Below are 22,587 nucleotides of genomic sequence, written 5' to 3'. Positions count from 1 at the left end.
GGCACTTCCGGCGCGGGTTCCGGCGCGCGGCCGTGCTGTGTCAGGCGGGCGCTGCCACCATGGCGGGCGAAGGGGGCGCGTTCCGGCTGCGCTGCTCCCTCCTGGGGCACGGCCAGGACGTGCGGGGCCTCACCCGCGGCCTCTTCCCGCAGGGCGGCTTCGTGTCCGTCTCGCGGGACCGGACGGCGCGGCTCTGGGCCCCGGACGGGTGAGTGTGGGGCCGCGGCGCTGGGCGGGCCCGCTCCGGCCGGCGCCCCGCGGGGAGGAGGGCGCGGAGGTGGCGCCGCCGGGGAGCCGCCCGAGCCCCCTCGGAGTGGTCTCCGCGGCCATGACCCCCCTCAGGGGCTGGCAGCTGAACCGACGGGGCCGGAGAAGGCGGCGGGCGGAGGGACCCTGTTCTGGAGGCGCCCGTGGGTGGCATTGTCGCTTGCATGGATGAGAAGGGATTGGAAGGGACCTTAAAGGTCATCTGGTCCCATCCTCCCTGCCATGCGCAGGGACTCCTTTCACTAGACCAGGTTGCTCAAAGCCCTATCCAGCCTGGCCTTGAACACTTCCAGGGATGGGGCATCCACAACTTCCGTGGACACCCTGTTCCAGTGCCTCACCACCCTCAGAGTAAAGAATTCCTTCTCTAACCTAAATTTCCCCTCTTTCAATCTGTACCTATTACTCCTTTTTCTGTCACTACAGTTCCTGATGAACAGTCCCTCTCTGGCTTCCCTGTAGGCCCCTTCAGACACTGGAAGGTTGCTGTCAAGTCTCCACACAACCTTCTCTTCTCCAGACTGAACAGCACCAACTTTTGCATGCCTGCTGTGAGGGAGGTTTTTTGTGTTTAAGCAGTTAACTGTAGGTCAGTGTTCCAACCTGCTTTGCAGATGATAACAATGCCAGTAAATCTGGGCATCTTTTTTCTTGGTGGTGTCAATAATGTTGTTTCCACCTCATGGTGTTCAATGCCAAAGTATTCCTGCTAAGTTTTGCCAGTAAGGCAGTATGCTTGGAATGTTTTAAAAAAACCCATCTTTTCTTGTCCTTGCTGAGCAAACTTCTTTGAACATAATGTGAAATATAAAGAAAAAACTGCACAGAAAGTTTGAATACACAAGGGCATTGAAAAACAAAAAACACATTAGGTTTTTTGATATCTATGTTGCATGGGGTTGTCTCCTACTGAATTTGTTGTGTTGAATTCACAAAGTGAATTTTTCAAAATATCACAGAGCCCAGAAGCAGCACTGCTAAGCAATGTGCTTTGCAGAGAGTGGAGATGCAGGCTATTGCTGGAAGACACAGGATGTACATCCTCTTCTGACTATAGTTTCAAATTGTGAACTGCATTCTAAAGCTGCTAGGCAGCTTCACTGCCTTCCAGTAAAACAGATGATTGGCAAATTTGCTGAAAGCTTACATGTGTCATTATACTGAGCCCTGCAACTGAGGTGAAGGAAGACTAATCTCATTAAGTGTGTCTTGTTAAATCTCTCATCACAAAGGAAAGAAGTTGTTAAATTGCACAGAAATTTGCAGCAGAAAAGGAAGTCTAATTGTACCCCATAATTTTTGAGGACTCTGTGAGGAAGACATGAGTAACTTATGTGGAGTCATGGTGTTGGTAATGATTATCTTTCTCTGCCCTGAAGACTTGGGGATTACAGTAGCCAGGGTTCAGTGGGTAAGCACACTGCTGTATACTGGTTTTATTGTTTAAATTTGCAGGAAGATGTGTTACCTTCACTTGTTCACTGCACCTTCAGCAGATATTTTAGAATTTAAAAGAATGTAATGATTTCCTTACATATATCAGGCTTTCCAAGCATTAGACTATGAAGGATGACAGTGTGATGTGTTATGTTTTTTGAGAGTGGGGGAACAAACCCAGAGGAGAAAAAAGAAAAACCAAAACAAACCAAGCACACAACACCACAACCTGTATGTGTATTCTGTGGGAATAAGTAGCTTCTTCCAGTTAGTCTATAACTATTGAGTTTCACTCAGGGTGAAGAAATGAGGGTGCTGCTTAAATCAGTTATGATCTATTTTACTGTTAAACCTCTACAGTGCTCCTCATGAAGAGCCAAGTAATAGATTTGGCAAGCAGTAGACTTTCTTCATTTGTGTGCTCTGTTATTTTAGCTTGTATTGGGATACATATTTGAGTCTTAAGACAGCAGAAGATTTTGTAAAGGTAAACTGTTACTGTTTCTGATCACATTTGGCATAATGTTTACAAGGAAAATGAAAACTTAAGTCTTTTCAGGCCTGCCACTGCTGAAAAAGAAGTATAGAGCTTTAAGTATTGACTACTGGGTAGGAATGCTGGGATATAGTATTTCTCTTAGGTTTTTCATTCCTTCTAGGCCATCCACAGTATTTATTTAGCACAATGCAAACATAGTTATTAATTCAGGATTTAAAAGTACTGTTTCTGTCATGACTCTGAACTGATTGTCTTGTATGTTTAGTCTTAACAGGGGTTTTACTGAAATGCACTGTATGAGTGGCCACTCAAATTTTGTATCATGCGTGTGCATCATACCTCCAAGTGACCTCTATCCTCGTGGACTGATTGCAACTGGTGGCAATGATCATAATATTTGCATTTTTACAGTTGACAGCACAGCTCCTCTTTACATCCTTAAGGGTCATAAAAACACAGGTATGTAGTAATTTTATTTTGGAGTTTTTTTGCATGAAAGTTAACATGATTTATTAGAGGGGAAATTAAGTTGAATTTATAAAACTCAATTTTGATTTATTTGGTACATAGTGTAGCAAACAATTATGGCCTCTGCAAACGGGATTTTATAATTTTAATTCATACAGTGACCATTCATGGCAAGTTTATCATTCCAAGTTTATCTTGATGAATGTTTGGACTTTTACTGCATATGTGAACTCATGGCAATTTACAGAATTATTACCCTTTTGTCAAGGGCTGCATTTTTAAGAAGCAGTTGTTTCTACATAAACTTAATTTTTATGTCAAAGCTGACAGAAGCAGAGAAAGTCAGCTTCCTAAATAAACTTTCTCTGCCCATTTTGTTACTTAGATAAGGATATAATATTAATTGGTGCTTTAAATACGTAGTTTTATACAGGGTTACTGGAGCATTTTCAGATTATCATTTTATGGAATCTTTAAATGTCATCACAACTTCTTGGTGGTAGTAGTTTGCCTTCCAAGCAAGTGACTTTTTTTTTTTTTTTTTTTTTTTTACAAAATCTTGCTACTTGAAGACACAAATTAACACCTGTTGCAAAAAACTTGGTTTTCTCTGACATCTTAAAAACTAAACCTTTGCATTAATTCTGTATCTTGACTAGTTATCTAAACTGTTTGTCATCGTATTCTGATCTGAGGAGAAGAGGTCTGGTACTAAAAGAAATTTAAAAATATGAATGGCAAAAATATTTCAGATTTTGTAACCTAAAGTTGAGAGATTTTGAAGCAACTTCTTTCTAGGTTGCAGTGCAATTATAGTTCCCCAGACTCCTCAACCCTAAATATGCTATTGATACCAAGTAAATCTCCTCAAGTTAAAATCTTTAAATTACTGGATGAAATTTGTGGCAATGCAGGACACTTGTCAGTTCTGACTTGAATGTTCTTTCCAGTTTGCAGCCTTTCATCGGGGAAATTTGGCACATTATTAAGTGGATCATGGGACACAACAGCCAAGGTGTGGTTGAATGACAGATGTATGATGACATTACAGGTATGAAGTTCCTCTACATGAATATAAAATGAGTACTCTGAATTTGATTCTGACAGTCTGACAAGTCTAACAATGTCGAGTTTTTTGCAGGGTCACACAGCTGCAATATGGGCAGTGAAAATACTTCCTGAACAGGGATTAATGTTGACTGGTTCAGCTGACAAAACTATAAAACTGTGGAAGGCAGGCAGATGTGAAAGAACGTTCACTGGTAAATGTTGCTGTAGTTGATAATTTCATTAGGGTAATGTATTCTTTTAAAAAGAGAAAAAACCAAAACATTAAAACCTTACAAAACCATGGATAAATTGAACAATACTTGGGCAGGATTTTTAAAGTCTCTGAAGGTGTATGCTCAGCAGTCACATGATTTTTAAAAGAATAAGATTTTTACGAGAATTCTGAGCAATTTTTTTTTTAACTTCTCCCATAATAAAGATTTGTTGCCTGGATTTAGATGTGAGCTAAATAGAAATGGTGTACTGCTGCTAACAGAGAGAAAAACTGCATTATATTTTTCCTTTCTTTTATAAAGGACATGAAGATTGTGTGAGAGGTTTAGCTATTCTCAGTGAAACAGAATTCCTTTCCTGTGCTAATGATGCTAGTGTTCGAAGATGGCACATATCTGGAGAATGTCTGCAGGTGTACTATGGACACACAAATTACATATACAGCATCTCTGTTTTCCCTCGATGTAAAGGTAGGGTTACTTTTGTGACTATTACCCAACATGAAATGCAGTGACAGGGTGGGTGTTCTGTTGTTGAGCTCAGGCAGTGTTTAATTTACTTCTTACATCTAGTGTAAATAGATTTTAAAAAGTGCTGTGATTGACTCTGAATCACACCTGTGTCAGAGTTGCTCTGGCAGTATGTGGGATAAAAGGTCCTGGGTTAGGGCTAATTGAAGCCTTAAGTGAAACTTGGGTGAAGCAGTAGGCAAGACTGTTGTCTAAATTGCCACCTGTGTTTCAGCACTGTTGCAGAGGAGTAAAATAGTAATGTGTGGCTCACCAGTTTGACATAATATAAGTTTGCATAATCCCACAATGTGCATTGTGAATAGTTTAGGTTAAGAATTTTATGTATGAGGCTAAATTACATTTGTTTTCAGAATTAGAGGTTTAGAGGTTCAGAACTAACTGTTGCAGACAGTTGCAGAAGAAATTCCAAGTCAGTGACCTTTATGTGGTATATGAGACACTTGTGCATTTGTTCAACAGGTAAAGTGCATGTATATAAGTAGATGTGTATATTGTAAACTTCTTATGCCTTAGAATTCCTCATTGAGGAGTTGTAGACGTTTGAGAGTACTTTATGCATGTTTTTTTAAAAAGCAGGCTTACCATCCAAAACTCAATATAAAACAAATGTGAAACTGCAAGTTAAAGTGCAGGATGAAACAATGGTGATTACCAAATCATTTCACTCTTGAAAGGAGGAAGGGATCTTTGTTTGTCTTGGGCATAATTGCGTTCTCTGCCTGGGTGTGTAGTTTGCAATTTATGCACTTGACAAGACAGACGAGAAGTGGCTTTTCTTTTGCTCTCTTCTTGCAATTGAGAGAAGTATTAAATTGTAGAAAGGTTCTTTTACTGTTTTAATTTTTAGATACTCATTTGCAGAATGGCATCTAGTATCACAGGATGCTAAAAATATACTTTAGAAGTTTTTATATTTTTTTTATTTTCAGATTTTGTGACTACTGGAGAGGATAGATCTCTTAGAATCTGGAAACAAGGGGAATGTGCTCAAACAATCAGACTCCCAGCTCAGTCTGTGTGGTGCTGCTGTGTGTTAGACAATGGTGACATCGTAGTTGGTGCAAGGTATCCAGATTTTATTCTCAATATATTTGTAGATCCAAATCTGCAAGTCCTTGATAAAACATCACTTGGAGTATCAGTTTCATTTCTATTTAAAAATGCAGCCATCAAAATGTGCGTGTATGTGTTAAGTTTAAACATGTGCTATACTTCATCCAAAATGTAAGTTTTTTATATGACTCAAAGAGGTAGAGTGAATTCTTTGAAGATGTGGTAAACCATGAATGGAGAGAGAATAAATGTATAAATACTGTGTAAAGAATATTTTTGATAAGCATATCATATCTTGATTTTAAAATTATATTAAAGACAGGGTTTGCTGCTTGATTCCTTCTCTGGGTGGTTTTAGCATGACAGTGAATTCCTTCTATAGGAATAATTGAGAGGAGTAATTAAAAGTAGTGATGGTTTCTTTTGATGTAGAAGTCGCCATTGGAATTTATGTAATCATTGTGATATTTAAAATCCTTTTTCTGTTTGAATGTTTTCTCTCCATTCAGTGATGGAATTATAAGAGTGTTTACAGAGTCTCTGGAACGTACAGCAAGTGCTGAGGAGATTCAAGCTTTTGAAAATGAGCTTTCCCAAGCATCCATTGACCCTAAAACTGGGGATTTAGGAGATATTAATGCTGATGACCTTCCTGGAAGAGAACATCTGAAGGATCGTGGTAAGTTAGTGTACTTCTGTGATTTTAGAGATGCCTCCAAATCTTGGTTCTGAGGTATTGAAACTTTTAATAGTTTCCAAAATTAAGGCTTTAATCACTTTCAGTAGGGTTGCTGAAGGAAACAGCTTAATTTTGCTCTACTAATTCCACTGATTCTTTTGGACGCAAGACTCTAGGTTTTTTTGTTTGTTTGTTTGTTTGTTGGGGGTTTTTTTGGTAGACTAAAATGGTAAAAAAATATTTCTCTTATGGGATAATTTAGAAAAAGATGGAATTCAGGATGCTGCAATGTGTTCAAGATGTTTTGGATCTGTTCCGCCAGCCGTACCAACAGTATATGAGTCAGGTATTTTGCAAAGGGACTACTGAATGTGGAATTTTTTTTTTCCTAAAATAAGCATTAGGTGCAAATTTTCTTCTTTAGCTTTTGGCTTGAAAGACAGTTTTCATTAACTCAGTTCACACTTTCTAGGTACTCAGGAGATTCCTGAGAATGCAGTAGAAGCAGTAGTAAACATTACTCTAAAATAGACAAATACTTTTTCCGAAGGTGAAGTAAACAGTGATTTCAACCCTTGGCTCTGATAAGCAAGTGGAAATCTTACAATCATATGGAACTTTGCATCTAGTTAAGACCATGGGAGGGTATCACCTTTCTTGGTTTTCATCTCACTGGGGAAATGATAAACTTTTGAAATACTTGACCCAAGTAAGGGTTGGTTTTGCAAGTTAGTCTGGTGGCAGATACCGTTACCGTAACTGTAAATGCTGTTGTCAAGATACCTGCTGTTCTTGCTGTGACATGTAGTTTTGTGCTGGTTTTGGCTGGGATAGAGTTAATTATCTCCAATAGGAGCTAGTGTGGGGCTGTGTTTTGTATTTGTGCTGGAAATGGTGTAGATAACACAGGGATGTTTTCATTCCTGCTGAGCAGGGCTTACGCAAAGCCAAGGCCTTTGCTGCTCCTCACCCCACCCCACCAGCAAAGGAGTGCACAAGGAGCTTGGAGGGGTCACAGCCAGGACAGCTGAGCCCAGATGACCCAAGAGATATCCCATACCACATGGCATCATGCTCGGGATATAGACTAGGGGGAAGAAGGAAGGGGGGGATTTTGGTGATAACATTTTTCTTCCCAAGTAACTGTTAAGCGTGATGGAGTCCTGCTTCCCTGGAGACAGCTGAACACCTGCCTGCCCATGGGAAGTGGTGCATGAATTCCTTGTTTTGCCTTGCTTGTGCATGTGGCTTTTACTTTACCTATTAAACTGTATCTCAACCCACATATTTTTTTTCACTTCTACTCTTCCAATTCTCTTCTGCATCCCAGCCAGGAGGGGAGTGAGCGAGAGGCTGAGTGGTGCTTAGTTCCCGTCTGGGGTTAAACCATGACATGTATCTACTTACTTCCTGTGCTGTGATGTTACCTGTTGTTGAACTATTTTTTTCATTTTTAGTGTTAAGCACTGTTCAAAGATTTTCCTAAAGTAAATTGTATTCTTGAAATTGTTCAAACTCTTATACTCTGTCTACAGGAACAAGAGATGGACAGACACGGCTTATTAAAGATAATGGCAAAGTAGAAGCATATCAATGGAGTGTTAGTGAAGGAAGATGGATAAAGATTGGAGATGTCGTTGGTTCTTCCGGAGCCACACAACAGACATCTGGAAAAGTTTTATTTGAAGGAAAGGTATATGCAAACTTTAGTTTTATTCCTTCCTAAGTAAAATACTGAATTTCCCATTAAAATCTATTCCGGTCTTTGTTCAGATAAAATATAATGTAGAAAATAGGTATTTGTTTTGTACTTTCTTGTTGTCCTTGATCTCAGAGGTAGAAGTATAAGCACTACTTGCTTCATTACTTCTGAAACACATTTTGTAAAATGAGTAAGCCAGCGAAGACAAATTATTTCGGAGAAACTAGTAATAGAGAAATGATCAAGTTCTGTGGGGTGAAGTCACAGTCCCACGAAGCCTCTGAAGCTTGAGGGGTTTGAAATATTACAAAGTGTTAGGCTGTTTTCCATGAGAACAGTAAAGCTAATTAGATAGTTCCCATGGACACAGCCTTGAGTTATAAAGAGTACAAGGTTAAAGCTGTTTGGTTGAGTGCAGCTGCTGCATGCCTAAGTGTTTTTGCAAGAATATGGTTATATGTGTGAGAAAGTAGAAGCAGGCGAGCTTCTGCTTCTGAGAAACAGCAGACATCTCTCTGTCTCATCACCCTGTTGTGTGTCATGTGTGTTCTTTTCTTCTCAGACCAAGACCTATCGACATTTTACCCCACGACAAAGTTCTATTGTATTTATTGCTAATAACTTGAGAAGTTAATTTCCTTTCCAAAGGAAGCGAACCATACAACTTAAAATGCAAGGCTTACCTAAAATATTAGGTACTGGGCCGTCTGTACCCCTTCTCTGTAGTAACCAAAGAACTTAAAAGATAGCTGGAAAATGTTTCCTTTTACTGAAATATACACAGAAAAGTCTGTCTGGGGCAGAAAAAATGCCTCAGAGATACAAATTTTCTCACTCACGTGTTTTGAAAGTTAGAATGTTAGAAAATTTTAGGTTTTTAGTATTAGAAATGTGCTTTTAAGACTGAAGTTTTTTGAGGCATCTGACTTCCCTGTAGCTTTTCAGGCAGCCAGAGCTGTCCATGAGAGTTCTGTGGTGCGTCTGTTATTTTGTAACATCTACACAAACGTTATCATGATACGTTGTTTTACTCCATGTTCTGTTCTTGAGACAGAGAAGTCTGGAAACTACGGGTTTAAGTTTCTCGTGATTTTGGCTGAGACAGAGTTCATATTCTTTTTAGCATCTGGTACAGTGCTGTGTGTTTTGGATTTAGACTAGCAACATTCTTGATAACATACTGATGTTCTGGCTGGTGCTAAGTAGTGTTTACCCGGAGTCAGCAAATGTTTACTTGCAATCTCTGTAGGAGAGTATTATTGATACATTCTGCAGTGTCACTGCTATTGATACATCACAGTGTTGCAGTTTTTAGGCTTATTCCTGGGCTGTTTTTAGTCTACATTTGATACATCTTTTTGTAAAGAATGCTGTCAAACTTGTAATTTGCTTTTATTTTTATTCTGCTTAAAGGAGTATGACTATGTTTTCACTATTGATGTAAATGAAAGTGGGCCTTCCTACAAACTGCCGTATAACATCACTGATGATCCTTGGCTGACTGCATACAACTTCCTGCAAAAGAATGATCTAAATCCTATGTTTCTGGATCAGGTGGCGAAGTTTATTATGGACAACACTAAGGGGCAAACACTGTTAAGTTCAAGTGCTCAATTTTCAGATCCATTTACAGGTAAAAATTTTAAACTTAAATGATGACATCAGTCACTCCTCCCAGTTTTGTGTCTTCAGCAAACTCGCTGAGAGTGTACTCTGATCTTCCAGATCATTAATGAGGATGTGGAATAGGAGTGGATGCAGTACTGACCCCGGGGTAGTGGCTGGCTTCCAACTAGATGTTCTGCCACTGATCACCACCCTCTGGGCCTGATTGTTCAGTCAGTTTTAAATCACCTCACTGTCACAGAATCAGAGAATCATCAAGGTTGGAAAAGACCTCTAAGGATATTGAGTCCAACCATTAACTTAGGACTTCTGTGTTCACCACTACACCATATGCCCAAGTGCCATATCCACATGTTTCTTGGATGCTTCCAGGTTGATGATTCTACCACTTTCCTGAACAGCCTATTCTAGTGCCTGATAACCCTTGCAGTAGAAAACTTTTACATATATCTAATCTAAACCTCCCCTGGTGCAACTTGAGACCATTTCCTCTCATCCTATCACTTGTTACCTGGAAAAACAGACCAACCTCCACCTTTCTACAACCTCCTTTCAGGTAGTTGTAGAGAGCAGTGTGGTCCACCCTGAGCTTCCTTGTCTCTGGGCTAAACACCCTCAGCTCTCTTAAGTCACTCCTCATAGGACATGCGCTCCAGACCCTTCACCAGCTTCACTGCCTTTCTCTGGACTTGCTCCAGTCTGGCTTTTGATTTGGCTGTGTCCAAGTATATAGCATGTATGCCCCAGAAAACAAACTTCTGACACTCAATTAGTACAGAAGAATTTGTTTGTGTCAGGGGATAGGATCAGATTTCCTATAATGCCACAATAAACAATAAGACATATATATGATGTTTGGCTTTATTTTTGAGCTGTTTCTGGCTGAAAAGTGCTGACATTTGAATAACATCAAGCTGTGTTTAATAGTCACTGGTTTTCTTGCTGTTTCACTAGGTGCTGGACGTTATGTTCCAGGCTCTTCATCTGGATCGAATACAATACCTGGGGCAGATCCTTTTACAGGTAATGTAAAATTCGTAATTTGTCTGGCTAGCATGTAAGATGCGTATTTTAATTGTGTTCAGTTGTATTCCATGTTCGACTCCAGATGGCTGTTTCTTGCAGCTCTCTGGGGCAGTAGTGTGGGACTGCCTGCTAAGGTGGGCTCTGCCACTGTCAAAGCATATGGAGATCTGTTCAGTAGCAGAGAGCCCTCTGCTGTCTGTTCTGCCTCATGTCACTCTGCTCTCTACAGCAGAAGGGTAAGGACATAAACCTTTTGTTTTGCAAAGATCCATATGCAAGGACAACACAGAAATGGGTATGTTCATAAAGGTAGTTCTCTACTTTCATTGTCACTAGATCCTTACTGGGATAGCTATTGTAAAAAGCTATTGATAACTTTTTACAAACAAACTTTGCTTGTTTGCAAAGACATCCCCAGTTGCAGCCGTGTTTTTCAGACTTACCCCATCTGCGATAAGTAGCTCTTCTCCTTGAAGGTCCTGTAGTTAATAAATGCCAAAGCTCTGCTAGTAAAACCAGCCATGCGCTGAGCTGCTGACCTATGTAATGAGTCCATTTCTATTCAAGCAATTTTGCTTTGTTGAGAGCATCAAAGAAACACCACCTGGGCCCTTCACTCTTGCTCCCAGGGCTCTCTAATCACCCTTGATACTATCCAGGACTTCCTTGGCAATACCATTGATGACTGTGTGGAAGAGTAGCAGGGTAACAATCTTGGTAATGTCTCTCTGGCATCCTGGATCCAAGCCTATCCCAAGATATCTGGATATATGCTGCTGTGTCAGTAGTGGGTGCCTCCATACCCTGCAGGAGGATACTCTGCCTCCTGTCACTGTCACTTGCTTTTCTCCTGGGGAAACACCTGCTGAGTGTTTTTCCTAACCAGTGCCAGGGCACTGCCTGTTCTGCAGTTGCAGATCTACAGGTAGAGCTGAAGCCTTCATGCTGTTGCCAAAACCCACAGCCTTCAGCCTTCCCCATCCTAGCAGTCTTTCTCTCTTCCTATTCTACTTTGTTGTCCAGCGATCTTCTCTCCCGTGCTTCGTGTGGCTTTGTCTGTGATCTCTGCAGGTGGAGGTCTCGCCTGAGGCCTCAGTGCCAGAAAGGAGAGTCCACCTCTCACAGGAGAGGCCACTTCGGGCCCCATGCACATAGAGAGCAGGTCTGAGCAGTGCCCTCCTGCTGGAGCTTGTCATGGATAAGTACCTGCCCTGCTGAGGGCCTTTGCTCCTCTGAGTGCCAGAGACCATGCCAGTGGCCTCCCATTTGTGTCTCACTTAGCTAGTGAATGCTATCATCACCAACACCCCCACACATAGGAATAGATTTAATCCTTAAAGAAGTGTTGAAGATTTCTTTATAATTCCTTTAGTGCAAAATAATCCCTTTAATGGTGATTTTTGAAAACTAGTGACTAAATACAGGTATATATTACCTCTGTACCAGTGGTGGTGGTTAAAAAACTTAACATCTTTGTTTAGGTGCTGGTCGCTATGTTCCTGGTTCAGCATCAAATGCAGGAGCTCCAGTGGGTGGAGTTGATCCATATACAGGTAAGAGATGATGTCTGCCAATGAGAAACATTCCTGATCTTTTGTTTTGTTTTTTTCTTCTGACGTGAATTCTGCATTGATGCAAATTTATACTTTATTAAAAATAATGAGCAGACTGAAGCTGCTTACACTCTGGAAATTATTCAGCAAATATGGATAAGAGGGCCTTGCTTTACATGCAGGAATTAGGTACACAAGCTCTTTATCAAAACATGGTCAAGGCCAAAATACTCCTTTTTGATTCTAACTTAACTGAATGCAGGTGCATCTGACTCAGCTTGTTCCTACACCCATTCCTATGAATGGCTGTGTATTTAGTTTGCACAATTAAGAAATCACTGTTAATAATTCAAACTTGTAAGTTTTTACATGAGGAGAGGACAGTTTGTGATTGCTTTAAATTTTAAACCTTGAATTTAAAAATAATGTAAGGAAAGACAGCTGTTTGCATAAATGTTCATTTTTTCCCCAGAAGATACTGCTGAATGTCACTCAGAAAAGTAGAGAATTACTTCTAGGATATTGTTCTGTGTTAGACACTTTGGTGTGCTGTTGAACATTCTGTATTGCCTTTCTGTAGGAATGGGTGCCTACCAGTCAGCTGCAGCTAAAGCTGAAAATATTTATTTTCCAAAGAAGGATGCTGTCACCTTTGACCAGGCCAATCCTACGCAGATACTGGGTCAGTGTTTTATTATCAAGGATGACTTTTTTCATTTGTTTGAAGTAACTTGACATTTGAGCTTTTAACAAACCTAAGCAATTTCCCATAGCTTTCCTAATGTTTCTTGGTTTTTACCTTTTAAAATTGCATTCATCATTTTATTGGTGCATGTATTTCAAGGCTTAGAAGTATGAGTACTTCACAGGAACTTTTACCTAATACAGAATGTCCTTTCTTTCCTTTCCATTGCCTTGTATTCTTGTTTCCATAGAATCTCTACCTTTTTTGTCACCAGTTTGTTTCTGTATATTTCTGTAAGAGTTTTGTAAAATTATTTGTACTCACAGTGTATCTGCCTTGAAGATATTAAAACTCAATTCTTTATCTCCCTTTTATACACAGACCTTGAAAATGTTTAGCCGTCTAGCTAGTCTGATGAGGAAACTTAGAAACAAGAGACTCTGGTTTTTAGAAAAAGTATACTTTCACCTTTATCCAACATCTTGAAGAGGGCAAGCTCCTGACTTTACAGCCATAGAATCATAGAATGGTTTGGTTTGGAAGGGACCTTTAAAGATTGTCTAGTCCAATCTCCCTGCCATGGGCAGAGACACCTTTGACTAGACCAGGTTACTCAAAGCTCCATTCAGCGTGATCTCAAGCACTTCTAGGAATGGGACATTGACATTGTCTCTGGGCAAGTTGTTCTGATGTCTCTTTCAGTTCCAAAGCATTAACCCTTGTCCTATCACTATCTCATAAGCCTCCTTTAAGAATTGAAAGGCTACAGTAGGGTCTCCCCGGAGCCTTCTCTTCTCCAGGCTGAAAAACCTCAACTCTCAGCCTTTCCTGTAGTAGAGCTCTTCAATCCCTGTGGTTGCTTTTTTTGTCCCTTCTCTGGACCCACTCCAAGAGATCCATGTCTTTCTTGTGCTGAGGACCCCATAGGTGGATGCAGCATTACAGGTGGAGTCTCACAGGCGGCAGAGTAGAAGGGGCAGAATCGCCTCTGTTGCTGTGATAGCCACGCTGCTTTTTATGCAGCCCAGGATGCAGTTGGCTTTCTGGGCTGTGAGCACATATTGCTGGGTTGTGTCCAACTTCTAATTAACCACTACCCCCAAGTCTTTCTTTTCACTGCTGCTCTCAATCCCTTTTTAGCCCAGTCTGTATTCATGTCTGGGATTACCCTGAAACAGGTGCAGGACCTTGAATTTGGCCTTGTTGAACTTCATCAGGCTCACATGGGTCCACTACTCAAGCCTGTCAGATCTCTCTGGAGCCTTCTATCTGTGGTATTGCTCTTTTACATATTGTTCAAGTTTTATTTTCTGATTAAAAAAAAGTCAGAATATTCAGTTAGCCTTATCCTGTTGCGCTGAATTTTGTTGCATTCTGTTATTTGTTCAAGGAGAAGTTAAGGGATTAACAAACTAGATACTTTTCCTGGAGGTTTTGGCTGTTAAAGAGATTAGCCTCCTCTTGGTTTTCCACAGATTTACAGTAAAATCTTGTTCAGAACTTCCTAAGAGGGAGAACAGCAAGACTGGCTGACATTCATGTTATAGCGAAGCCAAGACTTTCACTTAGTCTTTAAAACATACGGCATCAGTTTATTTTTATCCTGTAGTCTTGAAGGATAATGGTATTATTCACAGGCTTAGTGGGCTGTTTGGGTTTTTTGATGTTTAGAATCAGAAAACTAGGTTTACTATGTTTTCCCCGCAGTTTTGTAACAGTGCATGGTTAAATACACTTGTAAATATTATGGCTGGACTGGGGGAGATTTAATAGATGAATGTTTGTATTGTATTTTCTTTCACCAGGGCCCATGATTGATTTTTTTGTGCATACTATAAAACAAAAGGGCGTACTAATGTAATGTTGTCTGCTTGTGTATTTATTGACATGGCCCTCATTAGGCCCTCTTCCATGTCTGGAAGAACCATGATTGGCAGGTCCTTAATGCTCGATCCATTACATTAAAATGATTTTTCCAAGACTTGGATTTTTAAATCACAATGAAGTTTGAATACATGACATGCCATAAGCAAAATATGATCACAAAACTTAAATAAGAAAAAATACAAAACCCGTGATCACACTAAGGACATATGGTTTCTTCATTGTTTCTATGACCTAATAATAGGAAAGCGCATAAAAGAAATCATATTTGTTATGAAAGCTCTAATGGTCTTGTGATTATTTTCTGCATTTTTCTCTTTATGTAGGCGTTTTCTGAAATTTTCAACAAATTCTGAATCTTTTTGTTGCACTGTTAGAGGAGATTTAGTAGTAGTGATCATTGTGGTAATTGAAAATTTAAATTAGAAAATTATGAAATTGGGAAAAGTGTTCAAAAATTCATCACACCCCAAAAAACCCCAATTACAGTAGTTGTTACTTGTTTGTAAAGTCCTTTTGTAGTGTTTCATTCAAGATCTCAATTTGTGAAGTTCTCTTATCAGAAAGCCATGCCTCTTCCTTTGGTTTTACAGGCAAATTAAAGGAACTTAATGGCACAGCAGCTGAAGAACATAAGCTTACAGAAGATGACTTGATAATCCTAGAAAAGTTATTATCTGCAACATGCAACACCTCTGCAGAAACACCTACAGCACAGCAACTTCAGACTTTATGGAGAGCAGTTAACTGGCCAGAAGGTAGACACTTGCAGTTAACTTCTTGTACTGTCATCTCATCAACACTTCACAGTGAACAAAAAGTCTTGTTATGCTGTTTATTACACAGAGTCTGTCTCAAAGACTCGATAGTACAAGTAGAAGACAGATGATGAACAGGTGCTAACAACACTGATCAGCAGCAGAGGCAAAACTGATAGTTGGTTATCAGGTTTTGTTGTTGTCACAGTAGTAAATGTAAATGAGAAACTTGATATAAACATCAGTCATGGTTATTTCATTAGCAGAGTCATCCTCAAAAATGTGTGAGACTTGTTTGGAAATACAGCAAGGAAGTGTGAGCTTGGGATGATATGTTTCTATCAAATGAGAGATGAAATTATAGAGATAAATTACGTTAAAAAAAAAATCAAAAGTAGCTCTTATTTTAATGTGGTAGAAAGGGAGAAGTTATAGAAGCTCTAGGCTATGTGGTCAAAACTGCATTGATGAAATGACATTCTGAATGAATGTGGAGGTGATATAATTCCATGTAGCAATGTATCATCAGCAGTGATAGATTGGAAAGGCTATTTTGGTTATTAAGGCACATTCTGGAAAGAAAGCATACATTGCATATACAAGTATCTAAAAATGTGGTGAAAATTAACTGCTTTCTTGAAGATGGAGTTCAAGATTAATTAGCTGGAAGAACATTTTAGTATTAAAAATTTCTGGTCATTATATAACATCACTTAATCAAAGTATGTTTTGCATAGCTGGGAGCTATGGTAATGGCTAATGTCATACTTCCCAGACTCTCTTTCTATTGTACAAAGCATTAATTCTGAAGACTCTGCATGTCTGAAGGAAAATCCTCAGTAAGTAGTTAGGCAGGTTCATCTTTGATTTGATTATAAGCATGGGGATAGCAATAGTAGATCAAGGAGACAGATATGTTTAAAAATCAGACAAGGGGGGATACAACTGAACAAACTTTTAGTTCAGATTACTTAAAATCATTTCCAGCTGATCAGTTGAGGACATGTTTTCTATTTTCTTTGCAAATTTTGTCTCAGAAATGAAGGTAATCTAAAATTTTTTTCTGTCTTTTTTTTTTTCCTGAAAGCAGTTTTGTAGTGATGCTGTCTATGTAGGGATGTTTAGTCAGAAGCTTTCAGAGACATTTGCCTTCAATGTTATCAATTAAAGTTTTTGGAAAGATTTAAGATTTTCTGCAAAACACTGTATTTATCCTAAATTAAGGGTTATGGGTTTTTTTATGATGAGTGTTAATAGAATGGATTTGTCAATATTTAACTTCATGAATTTCAAACAACTTGTGCTTTACCTGAGTCTCTGCATGAAACTGTTATTGTCTGTTCCCCAAGCTACAGGGCTAAGGGCTGTATCTGAAAGAAAACTCAGTCACACATTTGCACAAAATGCAATATTAATTCTAAAATTCTGTTTTGTTTTGTTTCTTAGATATTGTCTTTCCAGCCCTAGACATTCTTAGATTGTCTGTCAGGCATCCCACTGTGAATGAAAACTTCTGCAGTGAAAAGGAGCATGTACAATTTATCGTCCTTCTCCTTAAATTTCTCAACCCTAAAGGAAAGCAAGCAAACCAGCTGTTGGCACTTAGAGCTCTTTGCAATTGTTTTGTCAGCCATGCAGGTGAGAAGCTCATGATGGAACAGAGGGATGAAATAATGACACAAGCAATAGAAACTAAATCGGGCAATAATAAGAACATCCACATTGCGCTGGCCACACTGACATTGAACTATGCTGTATGTTTACATAAAGTCAACAACGTTGAGGGCAAAGCTCAATGTTTATCAGTCATCAGCACAGTTATGGAAGTTGTTCAAGACCTTGAAGCCATTTTTAGACTCCTCGTGGCTCTTGGGACGCTTATCAGTGATGATACAAATGCTGTGCAATTAGCTAAGTCTCTTGGAGTTGACTCTCAAATAAAAAAGTATGCCTCTGTATCGGAACCAGCTAAAGTAAAAGAATGCTGTAGGTTTGTTCTTAATCTGCTATAATAACTTTTAGCACTTGGGAGACACAGTGTATGCAGAAAAAAGATGCTTCTATTCATATTTTATGACAGATTATACTTGAGAAAATACTGGGGATTAATTACACTTGATTTGTTGCAAGATGCAGAGCAAATAAAATTTTTTCACTGTTTGTCATTTGACTGCTTTTCTGAAGAGTATGATGCACAGGATCTTTTCAACAAGTCCTGACACTGCTCAGTTCAAAATAGATCACCAAGATCAAACCATCTCAGTACTTACAGGTCATCTAGATGGAAAGGTAGGAAATGCCTGTTATTTAGTGACTGTCAACTCTGACACCCACTCCAACCACATTTCTTTGTTTCAGCATGATGAGTCTGTTTCTTGACTTGCTTTTTGTCAGCAGAGAAGGGGTCCTGAGAACTGTTAAGTTCAATAGTGCATTTCACAAGCTTATTAGTTAACATTGGTTAATATTAACCCTTGTCAAATAGCCTGGTAAGGAATTTTTTCATCAGCTTTTCTCCACTTCCTTTTGAAAGCTAGCTGTTTGTGGCTCTTACTGTTTTTTAACCCAGAACTAGGGGACTTTTAGAGGGGTAGAATCTCTGATTGCATATGGATGATGAGCTTCACTCACAAGTTTGTATCTTGCAGCTTGTAAAATAGTGTGAACTTCTACAGAAGCTTTTACCTGACTTTTTGACTTTTAAGGACAGGAATACCCCACCAATTCATAGCAAGTGTCTTACTCCAGAAAGTATGCTGTAAAATACAAAGTGATTAAAAAGAAGAAAATCCATCTTGAAGAATGGGAGAAAAATTTAGGTGCAGAGAACAGACCGAACAGCAGCAGCTTGAAGATGCTTCCTAGACGTGGCCTTGTCTGTCAGTGTTTAAGAGGCATTTGGAAATGTCCTTAACAAGATACGCCAACTTTTGGTCAGCCAAAACGTGGTCAGGCGGTTGGACTACATCATTGCAGGTTCTTTACAACTGAAATATTCTAAACTGTATGAACATAAAGTCAAGTTTTATGAAATAGCTTTAACTTCATAACTGTGGTGACTGTGAAAAGGGAAAATAATATTTTACAGCTCATTCCAGCAGATCTAAGATGTTCAGCTCCAAAGGGGAATGTTACCTTCTACTACTCCTGCACTACATTTGGATTTAGAATTAAGATGAATTGAAGATGGTCAATGTTCCAGTTACATTTTTCATTAGACTAATAGAATGGAAATCATGAAAAAAAAATGGGCAAGCTTTTCTGGCACATGAGTTCTGGCACATAACCTGCCTGCTCTGCGTTATCTGCCAGAGATGAACGTTTATGTGACCAAGAGCTCTGACTTTTTTTTTTCTATATCTACCTGAACTCTGTGAATTACTACACTACTTCCAGAAAATCTTCCTTCTCAAATTCTTAGTTGCACACTTGTACTGTGTCCACTGTTGAAGGATTTCTAGATACATACCCTTACCAAAAGTCTTGATCATGGTCTTAGTCACAGGTTTTCTCATTTGATCCATTGCAGGTTCATGTATTAGACAGTCCAAGAGATTATTGGGGATTTACAGTGCTCGGTAGATGAACCTCTTCCTGAGAAAGCATCTAAGAAGCTACCATTAGGAAACATGTCTGTGAAATAATGTGCCTGTCTGTTGAATTTTGGTTGCCTACTATACAATTGTTCTTGAAACTAGCTTTTAAATGTTGTACTCTATAACTGTGTTTGTACATGTGCTATTTTAAAAAAACTATACTTGTCTTAACATTTTGATTTTATTATTGTGGGATTGCTCTGTTACAGGTTATCTCTTCACGTGAAAATTGTCATGAATTTCCCAGACCAAAAATTAATGTTTATATTAATAAACATACTCTGGCAACTCCAAGAAATGGTATATTAAGAGATATTACAAAATTTGATTAAATTTGCGGAGAAATGATGAGGCACAGAAAAAAATCCTTCTTCTAGGGCCTGCAGCAATGCATATTAGGCAAGATAAACAAAGCAGGCCAGGAATATTTGGAGAGAAAGACACCTGCTTCTAAAAGGGTACTGTGGTATCCAACCATTCCATAATTAGCATTGTCTGAGGGAACAGAGGGAGTGGGAAATTGTTTGCTATTGCTCATGTTTTAAATTACACTGTTTAAAACTCCCGTGTGGTTCATGTACCAGTGTGGTGCATGTACCTAAGCACACAAATACATGTAAGTACTACACAATCTGCTGCTGAGGTCACAAACAAGTAGAACACCTTAAGAATGTCACCAGGATGCATTTTCTGTTTCAGTGAAAGCATGTTAAACCTATACTGAGGAAACATGCCAGGCACGATGTGTCCATGGTGTACAATCTTTTGAGACCAGAGGACATTGAAAACAAATACATACCTATCACACAGCTCAGAGCTGGCTTGTTATCTATAGCAGTAAACTTCAGAGGAGTTGATCTGTGTGCTGCATGTTCCTGGATTGATTCATTGGGGGATAGTGAAAGTATGTTTTGAGAGATTTCAAGAGCCCCTTAAAGAGAAGTTGTGTCTTTGCTAAGAATTCAAAGCTTCTCAGTAGATGCCAAAATTCTTTTGGCATCTTTTTCTAAGCTAGAATGGAAGCTCTTAGAATAGGTAACAGCATGTAATAGCACCTCATGTTAAAGCTTTGTTGTTAGGCATGCCTTGGGTTTTATAAAGTGGAAATACCTGGGATCTACTTGGACCAGAACTCAGGACACTGTATAAAATGCCGCCTTAGGGAACTGAAAGAGCAACCAAAACTGACGGAGGTCAGCATCAACTGCTGTAGTTGCCAAGACAAATGGACACTACAGTCACATAAATTGGGATACTTGTATAACAAAGGTTTTGTAATTTATAAATCATTATTATGATGCACCTTGGTCTCATCAGGACCTAATCATGCAGACTTTTAGCTACTCAGTTGTGTTTAGGCTACAGACAAATAGACTAACTTCAGTCTGCAAACCTATTTCATTAAAAGCACTGTACATTGAAATACACATTCATGAATCATTGGATGCAGTAATTTCTTTATAAAGTAATATGCTCAAATAATCTATAAAGAGTAGTACCATAGATCAGTACTGTAGAGGAAAATTTAAATGCTTTAGGAAATACTACAACCTGCTGGTTCCAGTTGTGTGAAGTTTTTTAATTTAAAAATAGTTAACCTGTTTTAGCTGAATGTGATCCACTACTATATACTCTGATCACTTTCCTCTTTTTGTCTCTTTCTCTTTAAACTGTCAACAAATCCAAAGTCTAGGAACAGCAGACATTTCCCAACTTTTCAAAATTTGTACTGAGTAGACTGTGAAATAAAACATTCAGCAACAAATTGCAGCTGTTAACAGCCTAAAGAGTATCTGGGTGTTTTCAGATGTCCTGTTCTTCCAATGGATTTTTGATGTTTATTCCCTGTAGAGATTGAGCTTTCAGTTTTGGTGGGAAATTTTGTTTCCAGACTTTCCAATTGCAAAGATAAATTTGCAAATGTGGACCACACCACTGTTGATCTGTATCAAACACATAGAAAAAAAGGCGTTCAATATGAACTACCCTTTTTGACAATAGAATTTGAAGCCTGTGATCAGAAATCTTTTTATCAGCCTGCCCAGTTAGCTTCTGTATTCTGTATGAGTAGGTGCTGCATTTATTGAAAACACAGTTTGCATGCCTAAGCATACACTACTTAACCTTTTATTTTCCTCATAGTTGCTCAGGGGATCCCATTTTCATCTCAGACTCACAGACCCTACATTAATGTTTCTTAATTACATTACCTCTGCCATCTTCAGAGTACACTAAGGTAGTCATTTTCTGATGATAAATATGATGATCTATTCCCACCCATCCAGGTAATCTAACAACACAGACTAATCGGGTCAATTCTGACACTATCCACCTCTGGAGGGACTCACGCTGAAAAAAGAACAGATGGTACTTAATAAATTCTTCTAACCCTTTTGGAAAACAATGTCAGCCCATGCATCTGAAGACAGCACTTTGGATCACCACTAGCTTTGTACAACTTGCATTCAGCAGATCTCTACTTACATGGGTCAATACCACCCATTTGATGAAGATCCAACACGAAATGGACAGTAACAAACGAAAAGGCAACACATTTGAATCTGGGAAACAAAACAGACACAGAAGAATGGACGCTCCAGTGCATTAAATAAAGAAGAAAATAATTGCATATCTCTGCACAGAAAAGGAGGTTCTTAATACAATTTGCTCCATGTAATGATGGACATTTTTCTACTCTGGTCTTCATTTTCAACTAACTGCCCTCGTTAGGATAACAGACCAAATTCCCTCTGTAGCTAATCTTGGTGGTTGGCGGCTGAAGGCTGATCAGTGTCTTACTGAATTGCACAGTGATCACCTGCCTTTAACAGGCTTCTCTGCTGTGATGCCTAATTGTTTGCATCCCCTGAAAAAAACTAGTGTCTCACTTCTCCGATACTCATGAAGTATCACAGTAAAACTAAAGCTACTGTTTTTCCAAAGTTATTGGCAATGCTTAAGAGCTGGCAAGGGAAAAGTATGCAGGTCCTTGCACTGCTGAAACAGGTTGAGAGACAGGGAAAAGGTCAGGATTAAACAGTAGTTACAGACAATGGAATCATCATAGAATTATCAAAGTTTGGAGAGAACATGAAGGTCTTGAACACCTCCAGGAATGGTGACTCCACCGCCTCCCCGGGAAACCTATTCCAATGCCTCACCACGCTAGGAATGATTCTGTTTTGTTTTGTTTTGTTTCGTTTTCCCTAATATCTAACCCAAATGTGCTCTGTCTCAGCTTAAGGCCATTTCCTCTTGTCCTCTCACTTGCAGGCACAGCAGAAGAAACTGTTCCCCACCTGGCTACAACCTCCTTTCGGGGGGTTGTAGAGAGCGACGAGGTCCCCCCTTCCCCCCGAGCCTCCTCGAGACTAAACAAACCCAGCTCCCTCAGCCGCTCCTCGTGAGAGATGTTTTCTAGACCTTAGATCAAAGACACTTGTGTGAATGGCTGGACTGCCCACGGCTGGAAACAGTTTTAGCGTCACCCCGCTAACGCCAAGAAAGGGCGCAACCGAATAAACAAAAACATCCCCA

At 39.3% G+C, this 22,587-nt stretch overlaps 1 protein-coding gene across 2 annotated transcripts; it reads left to right on the top strand.

Annotated features, from left to right (window-relative positions):
• Nucleotides 1–10: 10 nt before the first annotated feature.
• PLAA (phospholipase A2 activating protein) lies at nt 11–19,344 on the top strand. Of its 2 annotated transcripts, XM_027652549.1 has the most exons (14): nt 11–208; nt 2,469–2,662; nt 3,622–3,722; nt 3,813–3,933; nt 4,258–4,425; nt 5,418–5,553; nt 6,051–6,220; nt 7,756–7,913; nt 9,336–9,555; nt 10,503–10,571; nt 12,056–12,127; nt 12,708–12,809; nt 15,290–15,454; nt 16,901–19,344. In XM_027652549.1, the coding sequence occupies exons 1-14, from the start codon at nt 60–62 to the stop codon at nt 17,464–17,466; spliced, it is 2,391 nt and encodes a 796-aa protein (XP_027508350.1). In that variant the 5' UTR covers nt 11–59; the 3' UTR covers nt 17,467–19,344. The 2 variants fall into 2 exon arrangements, with proteins under 2 accessions (XP_027508350.1, XP_027508351.1); XM_027652550.1 differs by lacking the exon at nt 10,503–10,571.
• The last annotated feature ends 3,243 nt before the right edge of the window (nt 19,345–22,587 follow it).

The sequence above is a fragment of the Corapipo altera genome, unplaced genomic scaffold (genome assembly GCF_003945725.1).
Source record: "Corapipo altera isolate COAL_440 unplaced genomic scaffold, ASM394572v1 61286, whole genome shotgun sequence".
Taxonomy (NCBI): domain Eukaryota; kingdom Metazoa; phylum Chordata; class Aves; order Passeriformes; family Pipridae; genus Corapipo; species Corapipo altera.
This window is presented reverse-complemented; position numbering and strand designations above follow the sequence as displayed.

Excerpts from the sequence above, each read along its gene's own strand:
- PLAA (XM_027652549.1), top strand. The coding sequence starts at position 60 with ATGGCGGGCGAAGGGGGCGCGTTCCGGCTGCGCTGCTCCCTCCTGGGG. Across the intron at positions 7,914-9,335 it reads AAGTTTTATTTGAAGGAAAG|GAGTATGACTATGTTTTCAC; the intron begins GTATATGCAAAC and ends TTCTGCTTAAAG. Across the intron at positions 12,128-12,707 it reads TGGAGTTGATCCATATACAG|GAATGGGTGCCTACCAGTCA; the intron begins GTAAGAGATGAT and ends GCCTTTCTGTAG.